Here is a 16,900-nt window from a genome sequence, read left to right as displayed (position 1 = left end):
AGTTGCAAATTGAAAGTCCTATTGCTGCTCAGCATTTACTTTCAGTTCAAAAATGACATTCAAGGATAAATACTTGTCAAATAAACGTTTGTTGGTCCCAATAAATTATACCCTGAAGAGGTGTCATGTTCTCTCAGGGAAATAACACATCCACACAGGCTTTTGCAACATGTGTCTAATAAAACGTGAATTATGTTTGTCACCTGATTGTCGATAGACCGCAATAAGGAAAAATTAGAAAGGGTAAGGAGTTTAGGCGCAAAGGGCACAAAAGGGAAAAGATTGTTGCCAAACTTGCAAAATGATGTACTTGATCCTAAGACCTCATAGGGTGGAGGAAGGAATGTTTTAGTATTACAAAACCTATTGGAGGGGAGGGGGCCTCAACACAGACCGTGTGCTTGTGAGATGCATGTTGGCAGAGGTCATGTTCTCACTATGGTTTTCAGTTGCCTCATATATATGGTGTAGAGCTTATTTAGTATTTTCTTTCTGCTCGTCTAAGCAGGGATTCATCTTTTTTAAACATGATGAAAAAACAATGCTGTGGGAAGTTTTCATTACAACCATCTCTCAGTTTTCAGTAGACATTTAGACTTTATGAGAAGAGATGATCATTTACAGCAATGGCCTGTTGGATTAAGTTGCAAGGGACTAAATTGGAGCTGAGAAACCAGAGGATGTTGCTGAATTGAATTGTAAAAGGTCTATGCTCTTAGAAATGAAATAAAATATATTCTTAACTTTAAATATGTTTTATATCTCCCCACTGATAAACACATTTGTACCCTTTAACCCTGTTTTTAGCAATCATTAACACTCTTCAAAGGCATTTTTATTATGCTATTATAAAATCTATTTCCCTTGTTCAGTGTTTGGAGTCCAGAGTCTTGTGCTTCCTCCTGCACTATTGCCTCATGATCTCATTGAGTTTCATCTTTGCTTACTCCAGTAATTAAGAGCCAGTGACTGTGTGTGTGTGTGTGTGTGTGTGTGTGTGTGTGTGTGTGTGTGTGTGTGTGTGTGTGTGTGTGTGTGTGTGTGTATTTTTGGTTTTACTATTCTTGTGGGGACCAGAAGTGGGGACATTTCGCCGGTCCCCACACGGAAAAAGGCTATTTTAGTGGTTAGGTTTAGGGTTAGAATTAGGGTTAGGAGTTAGTTTTAGGGTTAAGGTTAGGGTTAGGCTAAGGATTAGGTTTTGGGTTAGGGTTAGGTTTAGGGTTAGGGGTTAGCGAAAATAGGATTCTGAATAGGAATCAATTGTTTGGTCCCCACAAGAAAAGTAAAACAAACGTGTGTGTGTGTTGTGTGTGTGTGTGCATGAATTTGTTTCACCCCTTCTGCCTTTCTTTCACAGTATGTAACAATCATCTTTGACAAAAAGTGACAAAAAGCCGCTAGTTTGTCACCCACTGTGTAGTTTGTGATGTTTTTGACTCCAGTCTAGTAACTCCAAAAAACACAAACTAGAGAAAAGTTTATCCAACAACACAATCCCCACCATGTTAGCCAACCATACCAGTGGTTTTTCATTTAAACATTTTATATTTTGGCTCAGAGCACTGATTTAGAGTTGGTGGAGAAATCTGACATTGATCAAGGTGCAGAGTTCCACTCACTTGTATACTTTAGTACGGGTTTAATGATAAATCAGTGCTGCCACATAACATGGAGCTCACACTGATGAGCCAATGAGATCAAGTGCATTCATGGGAAGTCACGGTGAGGTCAAATCATCATACAATCAGTGGTAATGACAAATAGAGTGGTGGATTTACAAATGCGTTTTACAATGTGTGCTATGCTGTCATTGGCACAGTTTTTGTGTGTTGACTGTGTGTTTGTAAATGGAACAAACGAGAATTACGAGTGTGTTTCACTGTAGCCCTACCTTGAGTGTGAGTCTGTGGAATCAGGATGTTGGATTGAGGGGCAGGGCGTTGAGACTGTTAAATATTGACTGGGAGTGTAATAATTAACTTGTCTCCAACTCCTGATCTCTCTTAAACTGGCCACTCTCTCTGCCATTGCATTGCTGACAAATGCACCCTAAACTCCTTCTCCTTTCTACCTCTCCTCTTAGTGAGGCTGACTTTGTCTACGTTCCTCACTGTTTTGCCATCTATCTTTTCAGAAATTTCCACCACATCAGACCGCTCTTCCCTTATTTCTGTCTTTCTATTCTTGCACCCCCCAAAAGCAGCCGCTCCCAAACCTTTGGCCTCCTCCTGTAAAAGCCATCGGGCCAGACTCGGCTGCATTTGAAGGTGAGTACTGCGCTTGTGTGATGTTTGTCTGTGTGAATGTGTTAGCACATATTCAGGACTTACATTTCCTACACTAACAAGACCTGTTAGTTAGGATAAGAATAATCTTAAGGCCTAGTTCAGTCAAAAACGTGATTTTCCTGTGTTTTATATATATTTCCACATTATGATGTTGGAATAATACTGTGGAATTATGTTAATGCCCTTTTAATGTAAGAGCTGTTTGAAAAGATCAGCTGAAATTTCAGCCTGTTTTGGAGGGATGGCGTTTTGGCCAATTAGTTAATAGACCAATAAGAAAGAGAGTTCCAAACCTCTCTGCCAATAAAAGTTATTTTTCCTCTCCCCACTCAGACCACTCCCAGACAGTCCTAGCAAAATTCTTGCTTGAGAAATGTCTCTTTGCTAAGAAGCTATTTTTGTTTCTTTTTGACCATTTTAATTGAGAACAATCACAGTAAGGTACTTAATTGTTCCCCAGAAATGATTTGATATTGAGATAAAAATGACTGCATTGGACCTTTAAAGACATGAAACTGAGATTCTTATGTATACATCCACAAAAGGTGTCAACCCATCCCATGCCAACCTTTGTTCCTAAGAAAAACTCTCAACATCAGTCTTTGCCTTAAAATGGAAAACATATTATCTTACAAACCTCAATACTTGATTTTTCTGTTTACAGTTTCAAAAGCTAAAAGGCTGTCCTAACAAGAGGCTGTTTGAATGAGGGGACAAGTTTCTCCACATAGGCCTACAAACACAATAAACACAATTTGACATTCCACTGTATTATACAGTGACAGCTGGAGTAGAGCAGAGTTTCAGGGAAAACAGATGGTTTAAAATCAGTTCCCTTCAAACAGAGAGTATTTCGAGATATATATTTAACAGATTTAATTTGATTTCTGTCATTCAATGTCTGTATGTGTGTGACAGAGAGTGCAGGAGAATGGCATGTAATACATGATATGTATTTTAAAGCATTTGAACTAACCCTAAGACAAGTATGTAAGGCTTTTTGCTTAGCGTTTTTGTTAACCAAGGCAAAAGAAGTAGATCAGCAGTGTTTGAATTCAAATAAACATGCTTGGGTACTGTGAAAACCTTAACATCCCACTGGGCGCAGCTGCCTATTTAACTTCTATTCCACATTAGTTCAATGTAATTTCATTGAAATTAAGTGGTTACAGTGTTGATTCCACCAGTGGGTGCCTAGTGGGATATCCTTCCAAAGAATTCTACTTTCTTCTGCTGTACAAACCCATGAGAAACATGGACATGGAATATGGTTATTCATTATTAGGGAAAGGGTTATATTTAGGATGAGAAGGCCAGGCTCATTGTGTTTGTCACTGTTGATATAGTGTGCTGTTTCATAGCGGCCAGAGTTAAAACAGGAAGACCAATTGCCTAAGTTGTTCATATGTAAGAATAAGAATATATGCCGTTTAGCAGATACTTTTATCCAACGCGACCTACAGTAATTTTTACATTTGAGTCATTTAGCAGACGCTCTTATCCAGAGCAATTAGGGTTAAGTGCCTTGCTCAAGGGCACATTGACAGATTTTTCACCTAGTCAGCTCAGAGGTTCGAACCAGCAACCGTTCAGTTACTGGCCCATCACTCTAGGCTACCTTTTACATAGGGGTGGCCCCAGCAGGAACCAAACCCATGACCTTTAGCGTTGCAAGAAACATGCTCTGCCGACTGAGCCACACGGCCAACACACAACAATGAATGGATGAGAGATAGAAAGTATGAAAAAGGTAGTGTTTGAGAGTGTGCCTGACAACAAGGGCGATGAGTCAGACCGGGGGTGACAGGGTCAGTGTCACAGTTTTTTAATTGCTTTATTGTTTTGTTTTTCCCAAGATAAAGTGGTTTACTACGAGGCAAAGTCTACAGAGATATCAGAGCAGGAGAGGGACTGCTGAGCATGATAGGGGAGAGGAAGAAATGAGTAACAATATTCCATCAGGAATAAATTATCAGTGTACCAAACACTAAATACATTTGATGGCGAAATAAAAGTAGGATTAAAAAAAGGAACATAGTTATTGAGAAGCCAGACACACCCATTATGTTCAGCTTGTGTTCACAATCCTCAATGCACCCTTATGTTGACAGCCACCATAAAAACCCTGTTATCTAGACAGGCCTTGGCCCTTTGACCATTCTATCGGAGGATTGTGTGCTATGATGTCATCTATAGCCGGTCATAAAGATTGTAGAGGGGAAAGGATGGGTCAAAGTCAGTTGCTATTGGAGGCTCCTCACATGTACCGGTACCAAATTACTAAGTCTGTAATTGACCTTATATGTACTTCTGTTTCAGATATTTCAAAGTGAGACATCATACGCCCACCAGAAACAACTGAAGGTGTGACCTCAATATATGGGCCTAACTACATTAACATTGCATGAATGCAGTATTATCGCTATCCTGTAGGAGGCAGTGTGCTATGAACAGCTTGTGGACAAATCTGGTGCTTGCTGGCTGTAACAGCAACTCCATGTGGAAGTGGTCTGTGTTCCAGTGGAGATGCTGTTACCTGCAGAGAGTCACCCCCCAGCCAGCTCTGACATTGGATCAATGTTGAGCATATCACAGTCCTTGTTTATTATGGCTGTTATGATGTTTCTCCTCTTTCAGTTGAACTCAGTTATATCTGCTTACACCACATTGTCATATTTTTTTTAAATGAGAAATGTTGTATTATTAAGAACAGTCTCTAGATCAACTAAACAGATATGAGCTCCTTGTTTTCCATTGACAACATCATGTGAAGATATTCATGCACTCAAAACGTTGGTTTGAATGCAGAGTAGGGCTAAAAGAAGAATGGGACGCATGGGGATGACCTATGAATTGACAGCCAGTGTTTGCAACATGACTGCCTGTCAGTTCTGTAGGCCACTGCTGTGTCTGTCCTACTGAGCACACACAGGGGTTTAGATGGAGCAAAGGAACTCATTGATATGTTTAATAAATCATCAGAAACCTATGATGCATTTATGAAACCACTGATAATATCCTGTATAGTTCACATTTGAAAGTTATTTGAAGACAATACAATTGTTTTGTTGCCAACCTTGGAAATAAAGATTGAAAACACCACTCTCTGATTATTTAAATAATATAATTAAGCAGCTAAGGGCTGTTCTTAAGCACGATGCAACGCGGAGTGTCTGGATACAGCCCTTAGCCGTGGTATATTGGCCATATACCACCAACCCCCGAGGTGCCTTATTACTATTATAAACTGATTACCAGTAAAATAATACATGTTTTGTCATACCCGTGGTATACCACGGCTGTCAGCCAATCAGTATTCAGGGCTCGAACCACCCAGTTTATAATAGCTGATATAAGTGCATGACTGTTAATGGGAAACAAATCTCTATAAATTCAAGAATTTGACAGACGTTGTCTAGTCTGGTAGACGCTTAGTATTCCTGAGTGTTGCCACAGGGTGGAGGTGTTGAGACATAAACCTGCCAGGGAGGGGCTAATAAAAGTGAAAGCAAAAATATTCCCAGATGTACTATTATATCACTCTCCCCTCCCACACCTTTTATCCAATCTTACCCTATCTCTTAGCTCTACTAATCTTCCTAAGGTCTCTTCAGTTTATATGAAATCACTGTTGTGCTGGGGAAACACCCAAAAATGCCATGGACGAGTCACCTTCATGAATCAGCCCCCTCCTTTTCACTGCAGGAATCTCACAGTGATATTACCAGTCAGAGGAGTTTCACAGTGTACTTAATAAGAAACATATATTTTCATATCAGCTGTCTCAAGTTTTCCACCTCAAACTTCATGTTTATCACAGTCCACTAGTGTGTGTGTGTGTGTGTGAGAGAGTGTGAGTGAGTGTGTGTGTGTGTGTGTGTGTGTGTGTGTGGGGGGGGTGATATGTCAACAGTGTCAATATTTTGACCTCAACAGTAAACTCCATGAAGAAAGAGGACTGACTAAGTAGAGTTAGAAAAATGTAAGTGTCACTGTCACAATTATACAATAATACAAAATCTAGATTTTTTTAAACCACATTGTGGACCACTCAAATTGAGTTTTGAGACACTAAAAACAATCATAGTCGTCATGGTACAGGTGTCATCTATAATGCATTACATAATTTATACACATGTAAGCATAAACAAAAACAAAACAAAGTACAGTGGATAAAATAACAATTAGGCACTTATAAAGAAACGTCGCCGTTGGAGGATAAAATGGCAGGCCTTTACATTATTGTTACCATTCAAATTGTTATTTTGGCTTGACAGCTGACAAAAAAGAACATCCCTAATTTTGTTGTATAACCCACAGTAAAGCAAGGCATGAGCTTCAGTTTCAATGGAACCATTGTTACAAAAAGTACATACACATTTATCTAGGGAGTGTTTGTGTATCGACCAGTCGGGGCCAATCCACATTAAAATGTTGCTAAAGCATAAGCACACAATAACATAAGTCTTGGATAATAAAGAAATACACATGATCTTTGGGGAAATGTAACACTCCAAATTAGCCTAAATAATTCCCTAAATATGCCTTTTTCTCCTGGGAAAACAAAATATAATAAATGTTTAATTCAGGGTTTGTCATTATATACCTCCTTCCTTGTTTTAGGCCATACTGCTTCCATTTAATTTGCTCAAGGTTGTAATAAATGTGAATGCAAACAATCTATTATTATCTGCCCTGTTGTCAGGCCAGAATGGTTGGGGTTTCCCTTGCAAATTCATAAAGCATGTACTCATCAGACTTATAGAGAGGGGGCTTTTTATTTAATTAGTGTGAACTAGCTAGCTAGTGTGCATGTAAGGACGTAATGCATGTAGTGACGTAATGCTAACAGAGAGAATTAGTAATGGCGTCTTTTTGTAGGCACTAACTCCGCCATGGCTCATTGGACAAAGCCTATGAGGAAAATGAATCATGTTTTTGTATGGTTTTTGGATAAATACCGAAAATAAGGTCTGTGGTAAACACAGGCTTATGAGATCTTATACGTTTTGTTCTATTAGATCATGTTCATCAGCTAACATCACGTTTTGTGAAATTTGAAGCATGTATTTAATTTTTTAAAAGTACATAAAGGCTTTATAATTCATAAAGGTCATGTTAACTGACTGATATTATCTCATAGAACAAAACGTGGCCCCGTGTAGCTCAGTTGGTAGAGCATGGTGCTTGCAACACCAGGGTTGTGGGTTCGATTCCCACGGGGGCCAGTATGAAATGTATGCACTCACTAACTGTAAGTCGCTCTGGATAAGAGCGTCGACTAAAATGTAAAAATCACCTATGCCTGTGTTAACCTCAGAACTTATTTTCGGCATTTATCCCAAAACGCTATTCTTTCCCCATTCATTTCAGAATCACCTTTATTCGCCAAGTACATTTACACTTACTCAGAAGTTTACTTGGTGATATGGTGCTGCTAGTGACAGACAACATTTACAGACAGAATACAGACAACGGAGTTTAAACAAAGTTTACATACATTATATACAACTAGGTAGAGTGAGCATAGAGCTATAAAGAGAGAGACCAGATATACAAATGTACAGTGGGTATACGGTTGATATACAGTGGATGTACAAATGTACAGTATCAGTATGAATATATCTAAATGCAGAGAGATGAACAGAGTACAATGCAGTATAGTGCAGTTATTTTGTGTACAATTCAGAAATGGCTTGAATAGAGTTCATAGTTATTTAGTCTCTATGGGCCAGATGGCCGGTTGGTGAGGGCCACAGCCTGAGGGAAGAAACTTTTCAGGTGGCGGGAGGTTTTGGTCATGAGTGACCTGAACCGCCTGGAGGAGGGGGTGACCGGGGTGGAATGGGTCGGCGATTATGTTTCCTGCACGCTTCCTGCCCTGGAGTCGTGCAGGACTTCGATGGAGGGCAGGTGGCAGCCGATGACCCTCTCTGCAGACCGGACAATGCGTTGCAGTTTTCCCTTGCAGCGGCCAAACGTAGACCCAAACCAGATGGTGATGGACGAGGTGAGGATGACTCAACGATTGATGAGTAAAAACAGATCAGGATTGACTGGGATATAGAGTTTTTTCAGCTGCCGCAAGTAGTACATCCGCTGGTGTGCCTTCTTGGTGAAGCTGTGATGTTGTCCTCCCACTTGAAGTTGAGGGAGATGATGGTCCCCAGGAATTTGAATGATTCAGCCTTGCTAACAGCTGAGCCATCAATTTCGAGGGGGAGAGATGGTGGCTGGCGTTTTCTGAAGTCAACCACCATTTCCATGGTTTTGTCTGTTTTGAGTTCCAGGTTATTGCGACCAGGCCACTAACCGGTCGACCTCTCTACGGTACAAGGACTCATCGCCATAGGTGATGAGACCGACCAGAGTGGTGTCCAATTGTTTGACAGATGCATTGTTGGAGGTGCAGTCATTGGTGTTGAGTGAGTAGAGGTGAGAGCACACATCCTTGTGGTGCTCTGGTGCTGAGGGATAAAGACTATGAAAGGTGTTTTCCCAGCATCAAGTGTTGTGTCCTGTTGGGACAGGAAGTCAGTGATCCACTGACAGATGGAGCTGGACACGTTCAGCTGGGAGAGTTTGTCTTGTAGCAGTTCTGGGATGATGGTATTAAACGCAGAGCTAAAGTCCACAAACAATATCCTTGCATATGTCTTTGGGTTTTCGAGGTGTTTTAGAATGTAGTGTAGGCATGTAGACAGCGTCTTCCTCAGACCTCTTAGTTCTGTAGGCAAACTGCAGTGGGTCGAGAGGGGCGTCAGTAATGGTTTTGAGATTTTCCCCATAGGAATGGATGAACAAACCAGAGGTAACTCATTTCCGTTTTTTAGGACTGGCGAGCCCTATCACAGATTATCCATTATATTGAACACATACTCTAGTGGCGCTCTAACGATGAAAATAAATGTCTTCAAAAATGGAAGGCAGTTGGGAGGAAGCAAGATCAGGTGGCCCCATTCTAGCCAATGAGAGGGCAGATACGCGTCTGAACAACATTCACAACTCCGATATAAAGTGTTTTTTCTCAAAATTGCCGGGATGTCACGTGTCCGTCCTACTTATATCAATACACTCGTAACATTAAGCATTACGCAACTTATATTCGAGCAAATAAACCATTCCATTTTTTGTTAACCAAATTCGACGCTCTCTCATTGACCTCCATACAAAAACTCCTCGGTTGGTGAGCGGAAAAAACGCCACCTGCTGGAGAAGACATATTTTGGGCCCAATTATACCTCGCTTTGCCTTTTCCTCTCAGGCTATATAGGCGTCGAACTGGGCGGATTCAATTATGCTGAGCCGCGAGACACTGGTCTATGGCCCGTGAGGTGAACATGCAAAAGTGGTGGGGGAGGAGTGCACTCTGCGCCGCTCGGCCATGTTGTCAACAAGGCAGCATAGTAAATCGCCCAGAAACATACAACATTCTTTTACATAAAATATGTTTGAATTTTAAAACTAGTTTTCATTGGGAAGGCAGATAACGCGTTTTTATCAAAAGCAATCACTTTGCATGTTAAAACACAGAATCCTACTCATTACTCATCGTGCTTAATTACATCACTTTTGTTTTGATCCGACTTCGCCGTGGGCTTTGAACCGGGCACCTGGCTCACGCCCGGGAGGCAGCCCGGTTCCCAAAACGAATGCCATCAACTTTCACCCTTTGCTAAACACGCCTACCCTGGCACCCGGGCAATATTCATCGAATCCCCTCACTGTTACACGCTTTCTGACGTTCCACTAGCGAGGGCTCGAGACTGGACTGGAGAAGCACGGAGGAGGAGACGCGAGGTTGTCTGACAAGAGAGTGTTTCTTGGTCTGCTGCTAGCCAGAGCTGTGTATTACCTTGCAGTTTGAGTTCCAGGGTTAGAGAACGTATTTGATAGTTTCATTCATCTATTGTAAAAGTTGATAGCTTCAGAAATTAAGTTTTCAACAGATAAACAGGCTGTTAATTTACACAATCTGGGGTAGCTAGCTAGTTAGCCGAAACCCTCACAGACCGTTATCCCATTATTTTGAGTGAAGACGAGAGACACAGCTAGCTAGCTACTTAACACACGTAGAAAGCTAACCTGGCTGGCTGGCTAGCAAATTTACTCATTCAAACGTTATACCTCATCGGGGACAGACACAGGCCCGTTAGCCAGCGATATCAACAACTTTACTTCATTGAACAACTAACGTTACATTGAGACAACAAGTACATCTACAATATTTGTGAATTCGGGCACCATGTTTAAAAGGGATGGCAAGAAGGACCCAGAACTATTCCAAAATGTGTCGGAAGGGCTGAAAAAACTGTACAGGACCAAACTCTTTCCATTGGAAGACACCTACCGCTTCCACGATTTCCAATCACCGGCTTTGGAAGATGCCGACTTTGACAACAAGCCTATGGTGCTCTTGGTTGGCCAATACTCTACAGGTAAAACCACATTTATCCGGCATCTAATGGAGCAAGATTTCCCCGGCATGCGGATAGGGCCCGAACCGACCACCGACTCCTTCATAGCGGTCATGCATGGAGAGCAGGAGGGGTTGATCCCAGGCAACGCTCTAGTAGTTGACCCCAAGAAACCCTTCAGAAAACTCAACGCTTTTGGCAACGCTTTTCTTAACAGGTGAGTCCCAGTCCAGTGTAACTAGCTAGCTAAATACTAGCTAATTTGGAGAGCTAACTGGGAGTATTTTATGAATGTCCCAGCCAGGGAATTAAAAGGATGGCCTGAGCTAGCACTGTTGGTGGATAGCTAACGTTAGCTAGTTCTTCTCTAATAAAGCCATGATGATTCTCTTATTTGTCCGAGGATTATCGGAGATCCATGCACCACTTTTTTTATTTTCTTCTACTCCATATATTCATATTTGATATTTTATTCATTAATTGTCTCATCCTCGGTTCAGATGTTCAGTGTGTGACAGTATGGAGGGGAGTGGCTGTCTGTTTGTGTTGAACGTTGAAGAGCCACCTCTTCGCGCAGCCCATGTCCTTTGACTGAGACTGATCTAGTTAACAAGTTTACTGCCTGAACAAAATACACTTTTTTCCCTCCTGTCTATACTTTCATAATGCTCCCACACAGAGCTGTCATGGGAGAATCAAGAATATTATTCATGTAATGTCTCTTAAGTGGAATGGGGTGTGGGCAATAGGTCCATCCTGTTTTGACATCGACTTGCAATCAACTTCTGTACATGAATGCAAGAGCTGTCATAGCCTATGTAAGAAGTAAGAATCTACTCTGATAGTAGCTAGCCTGTTACCCTTATTCTGACCCACAGAAAATGAATGAGAGAAAATAGGAGAATTGTATTGCGGAATGTCTCCTCCCCTCAGAGGTCCCATCGATACAGCCTCTGTCCTGGTACAAGCTGCAGAAGCGACTGTCGGGTTCAATCAATTATTAACTGGCATTGCTTTCATTGCTACATTGATTCCCACAGAAATGCAGAATACCCGGACAGACGGGAGTAGAGAGAGGAAGAGTAGAGTAGTACTTTATTAATCCCATCTTGGGACATTATTTTATCACTTCAGCATCAATCAGTAAAATTACAAAGACCGGACCCGTATCAGTGACAAACACATAATAAAACACATAAGAAACCTGCACGTTAATAGCCATAAAAGATGGGTAAGAAATAATGTTGTCTATCCTCCTGGGAAACTGCAACAACAGTCATTAAAAAGGCATCATACATTTGTAATTTACACACCTGATTTACAATGTTGTATCCTGACCAACTATTGTTTTATTTAATGTATAACTGATGTCAGAAACATACACTCATATACTTTTTACATTTGGATTGTCTGTGGTATGGACCTTTGCTTCACTAAAACTATGCTCAATCATGACCGTTGGACCATTGCTCTGTGAATCATTTCACTTGTAACAGTCTATGGCGATTCCATGCCAGCGGAAGCGGAATTTTTTTTGGAATCTCAGATTGTTCTGGCAATTCGCACATAGAAACCTCATTGGGAGGAACAATGTTTGACATGCTTTTTATATTTGTATCATAAACAATTTTTGAGAAAATCATGATGGAAGTGGCCATTTTAGGTTATTTTTAGACCTATACATGCCTCCTGTAAGACCCTATGATATGTGGACCGTACATGATACAGACAACATCTTGGTGTCATACTACTTATAGTGTACTAACATATGGAGTACGTCTAGATTATGAAATACACATTTTCGCATTTATTCAACATTACAAATATTTATAAGAATGTCAACTCAAAAATGGTTTGTTGGTAGGTTTCCATCCAATTGGTGACAGATTTTCAGGCGATTATTCTAAATCCCCCTGTGATTATGTGGTTGTCCCACCTAGATATCTTCAGATGAATGCACTAACTGTAAGTCGCTGTGGATAAGAGTGTCTGCTAAATGACTCAAATGTAAAAATGTGATGACGTAGTGCACACAATGTACTTTTTCGCTTATGTTTTCATGTACTGAATAAAAATCTAAAGTTCAATGTGTTTCCATCGCATTTTCAACTCTACCGATAGTTTTGTCACAAACTGTTGCGTTAAATGGAAAATGTGCCTACTCTGGACTGGTCTTGGCACGTGTGCTCTAGCCAACAGCTCGTAGATACAGAGTGGGTAGGTTAGTCTACATGATGAGATTATTATGGATAAGAGCGAGAATATTTGTATCTGTCAAAGGGCAGTCAAGCATCGATCATCATGTCTCCAGAATAAGACCCTCGATATGATTGTTATAATATCAATATTTGAGCATAAAGGTGTTTCTACCTCCATTTCTCGCATAATTAATTTTACTAGTTAGGCTACACATTGAGCTGTGCTACTGTAGCTACATTTTGCAATCACTTTATCCTGCATTCCAGTAGTGCATATGGAAAATAAAGTGTTTGGGTGGCAGTTGAAAAGCGGATTCTGTATTTGACATGTATGCTTATCTTTTGCTTAGTATAAAATTTTATGATTTTCTTTATTTATGGATTTTCAAATATGAGAACAGAAAGAAAAACAGTACAACCCCATCCACCCACCCACCCCACCAAGGCATCATACAAGGATATCACTGAAAAGTAAATGAAATAAGACAAAAAATAGACAATAGAAACAAAAACAAAAAAAATGGGGGAAAAAACGGTATCATAATTATAGTTGAGTGCTATTTGCACAATTATATGGTCACTAGAACAGACATGACTGCTTGCTAAAATATACTAGTAACACTATGTAAAAGAAAGGCTCGCCACATATTGTATGAATGGGGATCAGGTTAAGTCAAACATTTGTCGGGGCCCAATGATTTTCTTTCTTAAAATTGCGATTGAAATTTGAGGATGATGTGTCATGTCACATGTCAGCGTTTGTAGCACTGTGTTCTGCACACCTCTATTTTCAATCAGTTGTGCTTTTTCCTTGGGTGTGACCCAAGTTGACACTAGCTGCCACTTGAGGAATGGGATCCTCTGTATTGAATGTCATCATGCCTGACTTAGTGTGGAGGGAGTGGGGACTGGGGTTTTAACAGTAAGAGGGAGTGGTGATGCTCTCCTGGGGAAGCACTGATGAAAAGCTACAATAGCAGTGCTTACCAGCTGAGTTTATACTTGGCTGTTACACCCTGCCCTGAAACATTTGCCCGGTTCATTCACAATATTTTAGTGCAGGGGGTTTTTAAACTCTTTCTGCTCTAAACTCTTTATTTGTCGTCTGTGGACTGGTCAGGCTTTCAGAGTGGAAAGGCCGGAGTCAGTTCTTTACTTCAGCTCTGCCTTGGCAGAAATAACTTGGGTACTGAATCAGCTGTTTCTCCTTCAAACAATAGGCAGCTCATTCTGACCCGTAACGTGTTTCCTTTCACTCTTGGCAATCATGCACAGCACTGTCATCCATAACCTTCCCATTCTATCCAGCCCCAACTCTGCTGCATCTCTCAACCCCTAAACCTCCTTACATTACTCCAGATGTATGGTGTATGCTGCTGTGTTAATACCTCCCAGAGCCCCCTCTCTGTTTTGAGTTTGCAGCTCACACATAGAACACATGTCTGTTGGCAACTGAGCCAAGGGAACGCCAGGAATGAGAGTAGATGTGGGGGAAAAATTGAGAGAGCGGAGACTCTTGAGGAAGAGGCCCTACATAGATGGGGCTGGGGAGAATCTAAGTGAAACGTCCAGGAAGGGGGGGGGGGGTCATGAAGTTACGGGCTGCCTCTGGCTGAGTGATATGGAGGGTTGAAATTGAGGGGTTAGCATGTTTTTGTATGACTGCAACCGGCAAGTACAGTTGAAGTCGGACGTTTACATACACTTAGGTTGGAGTCATTCAAACTTGTTTTTCAACCACTCCACAAATGTCTTTTTAACAAACGATAGTTTTGGCAAGTCGGTTAGGACATCTACTTTGTGCATGACACAAGTAATTTTTCCAACAATTATTTACAGACAGATTATTTCACTTATAATTCACTGTATCACAATTCCAGTGGGTCAGAAGTTTACATACACTAAGTTGACTGTGCCTTTAAGCAGCTTGGAAAATTCCAGAAAATTATGTCATGGCTTTAGAAGCTTCTGATAGGCTAATTGACATATTTTGAGGCCTACCTTCAAACTCTGCCTCTTTGCTTGACATCATGGGAAAATCAAAAGAAATCAGCCAAGACCTCAGAAATATTTTTGTAGACCTCCACAAGTCTGGTTCATACTTGGGAGCAATTTCCAAACGCCTGAAGGTACCACGTTCATCTGTACAAACAATAGTATGTAAGTATAAACACCATGGGACCACGCAGCCGTCATACTGCTCAGGAAGGAGATGCGTTCTGTCTCCTAGAGATGAACGTACTTTGGTGCGAAAAGTGCAAATAAATCCCAGAACAACAGCAAAGGACCTTGTGAAGATGCTGGAGGAAACGGGTACAAAAGTATCTATATCCACAGTAAAACGAGTCCTATATCGACATAACCTGAAAGACCGCAAAGCAAGGAAGAAGCCACTGCTCCAAAACCGCCATTAAAAAAAGCCAGACTACGGTTTGCAACTGCACATGGGGACAAAGATTGTACTTTTTGGAGAAATATCCTCTGGTCTGATGAAACAAAAATAGAACTGTTTGGCCATATTGACCATTGTTATGTTTGGAGGAAAAAGGGGGCAGCTTGCAAGCCGAAGAACACCATCCCAACCATGAAGCACGGGGGTGGCAGCTTTGCTGCAGGAGGGACTGGTGCACTTCACAAAATAGATGGCATCTTGAGGAAAGAAAATTATGTGGATATATTGAAGTAACATCTCAAGACATCAGTCAGGAAGTTAAAGCTTGGTCGCAAATGGGTCTTCCAAATGGACAATGACCCCAAGCATACTTCCAAAGTTGTGGCAAAATGGCTTAAGGACAACAAAGTCAAGGTATTGGAGTGGCCATCACAAAGCCCTGACCTCAATCCAATAGAAAATCTGCGGGCAGAACTGAAAAAGTGTGTCCGGGCAAGGAGGCCTACAAACCTGACTCGGTTACACCAGCTCTGTCAGGAGGAATGGGCCAAAATTCTGCCAACTTAGTGTGGGAAGCTTGTGGAAGGTTACCCGAAACGGTTGACCCAAGTTAAACAATTTACAGGCAATGCTACCAAATACTAATTGAGTGTATGTAAACTAATGACACCACTGGGAATGTGATTTAAATAAATAAAAGCTGAAAAAAATCACTACTATTATTCTGACATTTCACATTCTTAAAATAAAGTGGTGATCCTAACAGGGAACTTTTACAAGGATTAAATGTCAGGAATTGTGGAAAAACTGAGTTTAAATGTATTTGTCTAAGGTGTATGTAAACTTCCGACTTCAACTGTATGTTTCAGGATTGGGTGACTCTGGCTGTGTGAGCAACACTGAGTGGTTTAGTCATGAGTTATGCACATGCATCCAGATACGCTGAGGAAATATGATCATGGAAAAGGTGAGGTAAGGGGTTAGAAAGATAAGAGCTCTGTCACAAAATAAGGGAATTCCTGCCACTCCGTCACATTGAGGGGAGAGGAAATAGCCTTTTTTCCAGTACGCTCTGCTTTTTGCCATTGCTCTCATTTCTATCTAAGTGAGCTCATGTACAGGTTTACTATATCACTCCACTGAAGGCCCTTCACACAAGACCGCTACGTTTGAATTGCCTGACAGCGAATACATAAGTCTGTCTTGTCTCGTCAGTGTCTAGATTGACAACTAAATGTACTGACTGCCTCTGAGGGTGGATGGAAAATGAAAGCTACTTCACGTACATGGTGTTCAAATGATCATGGAGGAATCATATGTTCAGTGTCTTATTGTTCTCCGGTGTTAAGGACTAGCTAGCTGCCCTACATTTCTACAAGTGATTTTTGTTGAGCTCTTTCTCTAAATAGTTTTATAACAGAGTGGAAAGAAAGTGTGTGGGTGTGCTCGTTGCGTTGTGTAGCATATGGTTTTGTGCCTTGATTGGAGGGTCTCCAAAAACAAAGTCAGTCTATTTATAGAGGAGCTGGACAGATCAGATACAGCTTCTCATCTATTGTCTTGGAAGGCGTATGAGGATGTTGGTTTGCATCAAAGCTCAGT

The 16,900-nt window shown here is 41.1% G+C and overlaps 1 protein-coding gene and 1 long non-coding RNA gene across 2 annotated transcripts in view; both read left to right on the top strand.

Moving 5' to 3' along the window:
- The first annotated feature begins 2,030 nt into the window (after nt 1-2,030).
- Nucleotides 2,031-5,393, top strand: LOC121541211. Its single transcript, XR_005995727.2, has 2 exons — nt 2,031-2,270; nt 4,611-5,393. It is a non-coding gene; the product is annotated as an uncharacterized LOC121541211 (long non-coding RNA).
- A 4,621-nt stretch (nt 5,394-10,014) lies between these two features.
- Nucleotides 10,015-16,900, top strand: part of LOC121541848 (EH domain-containing protein 1) — a 41,459-nt gene continuing 34,573 nt past the window's right edge. Inside the window, exon 1 of the mRNA XM_041851177.2 lies at nt 10,015-10,925. Within this exon, the coding sequence (XP_041707111.2) occupies nt 10,537-10,925 (389 nt within the window). The 5' untranslated portion in view covers nt 10,015-10,536. The remainder of the gene's footprint in view (nt 10,926-16,900) is intronic.

This window comes from Coregonus clupeaformis, chromosome 27 (assembly GCF_020615455.1).
Source record: "Coregonus clupeaformis isolate EN_2021a chromosome 27, ASM2061545v1, whole genome shotgun sequence".
Classification (NCBI taxonomy): domain Eukaryota; kingdom Metazoa; phylum Chordata; class Actinopteri; order Salmoniformes; family Salmonidae; genus Coregonus; species Coregonus clupeaformis.
Note: the sequence above shows the minus strand (reverse complement) of the source record. Positions and strands in the feature narration are given on the sequence as shown.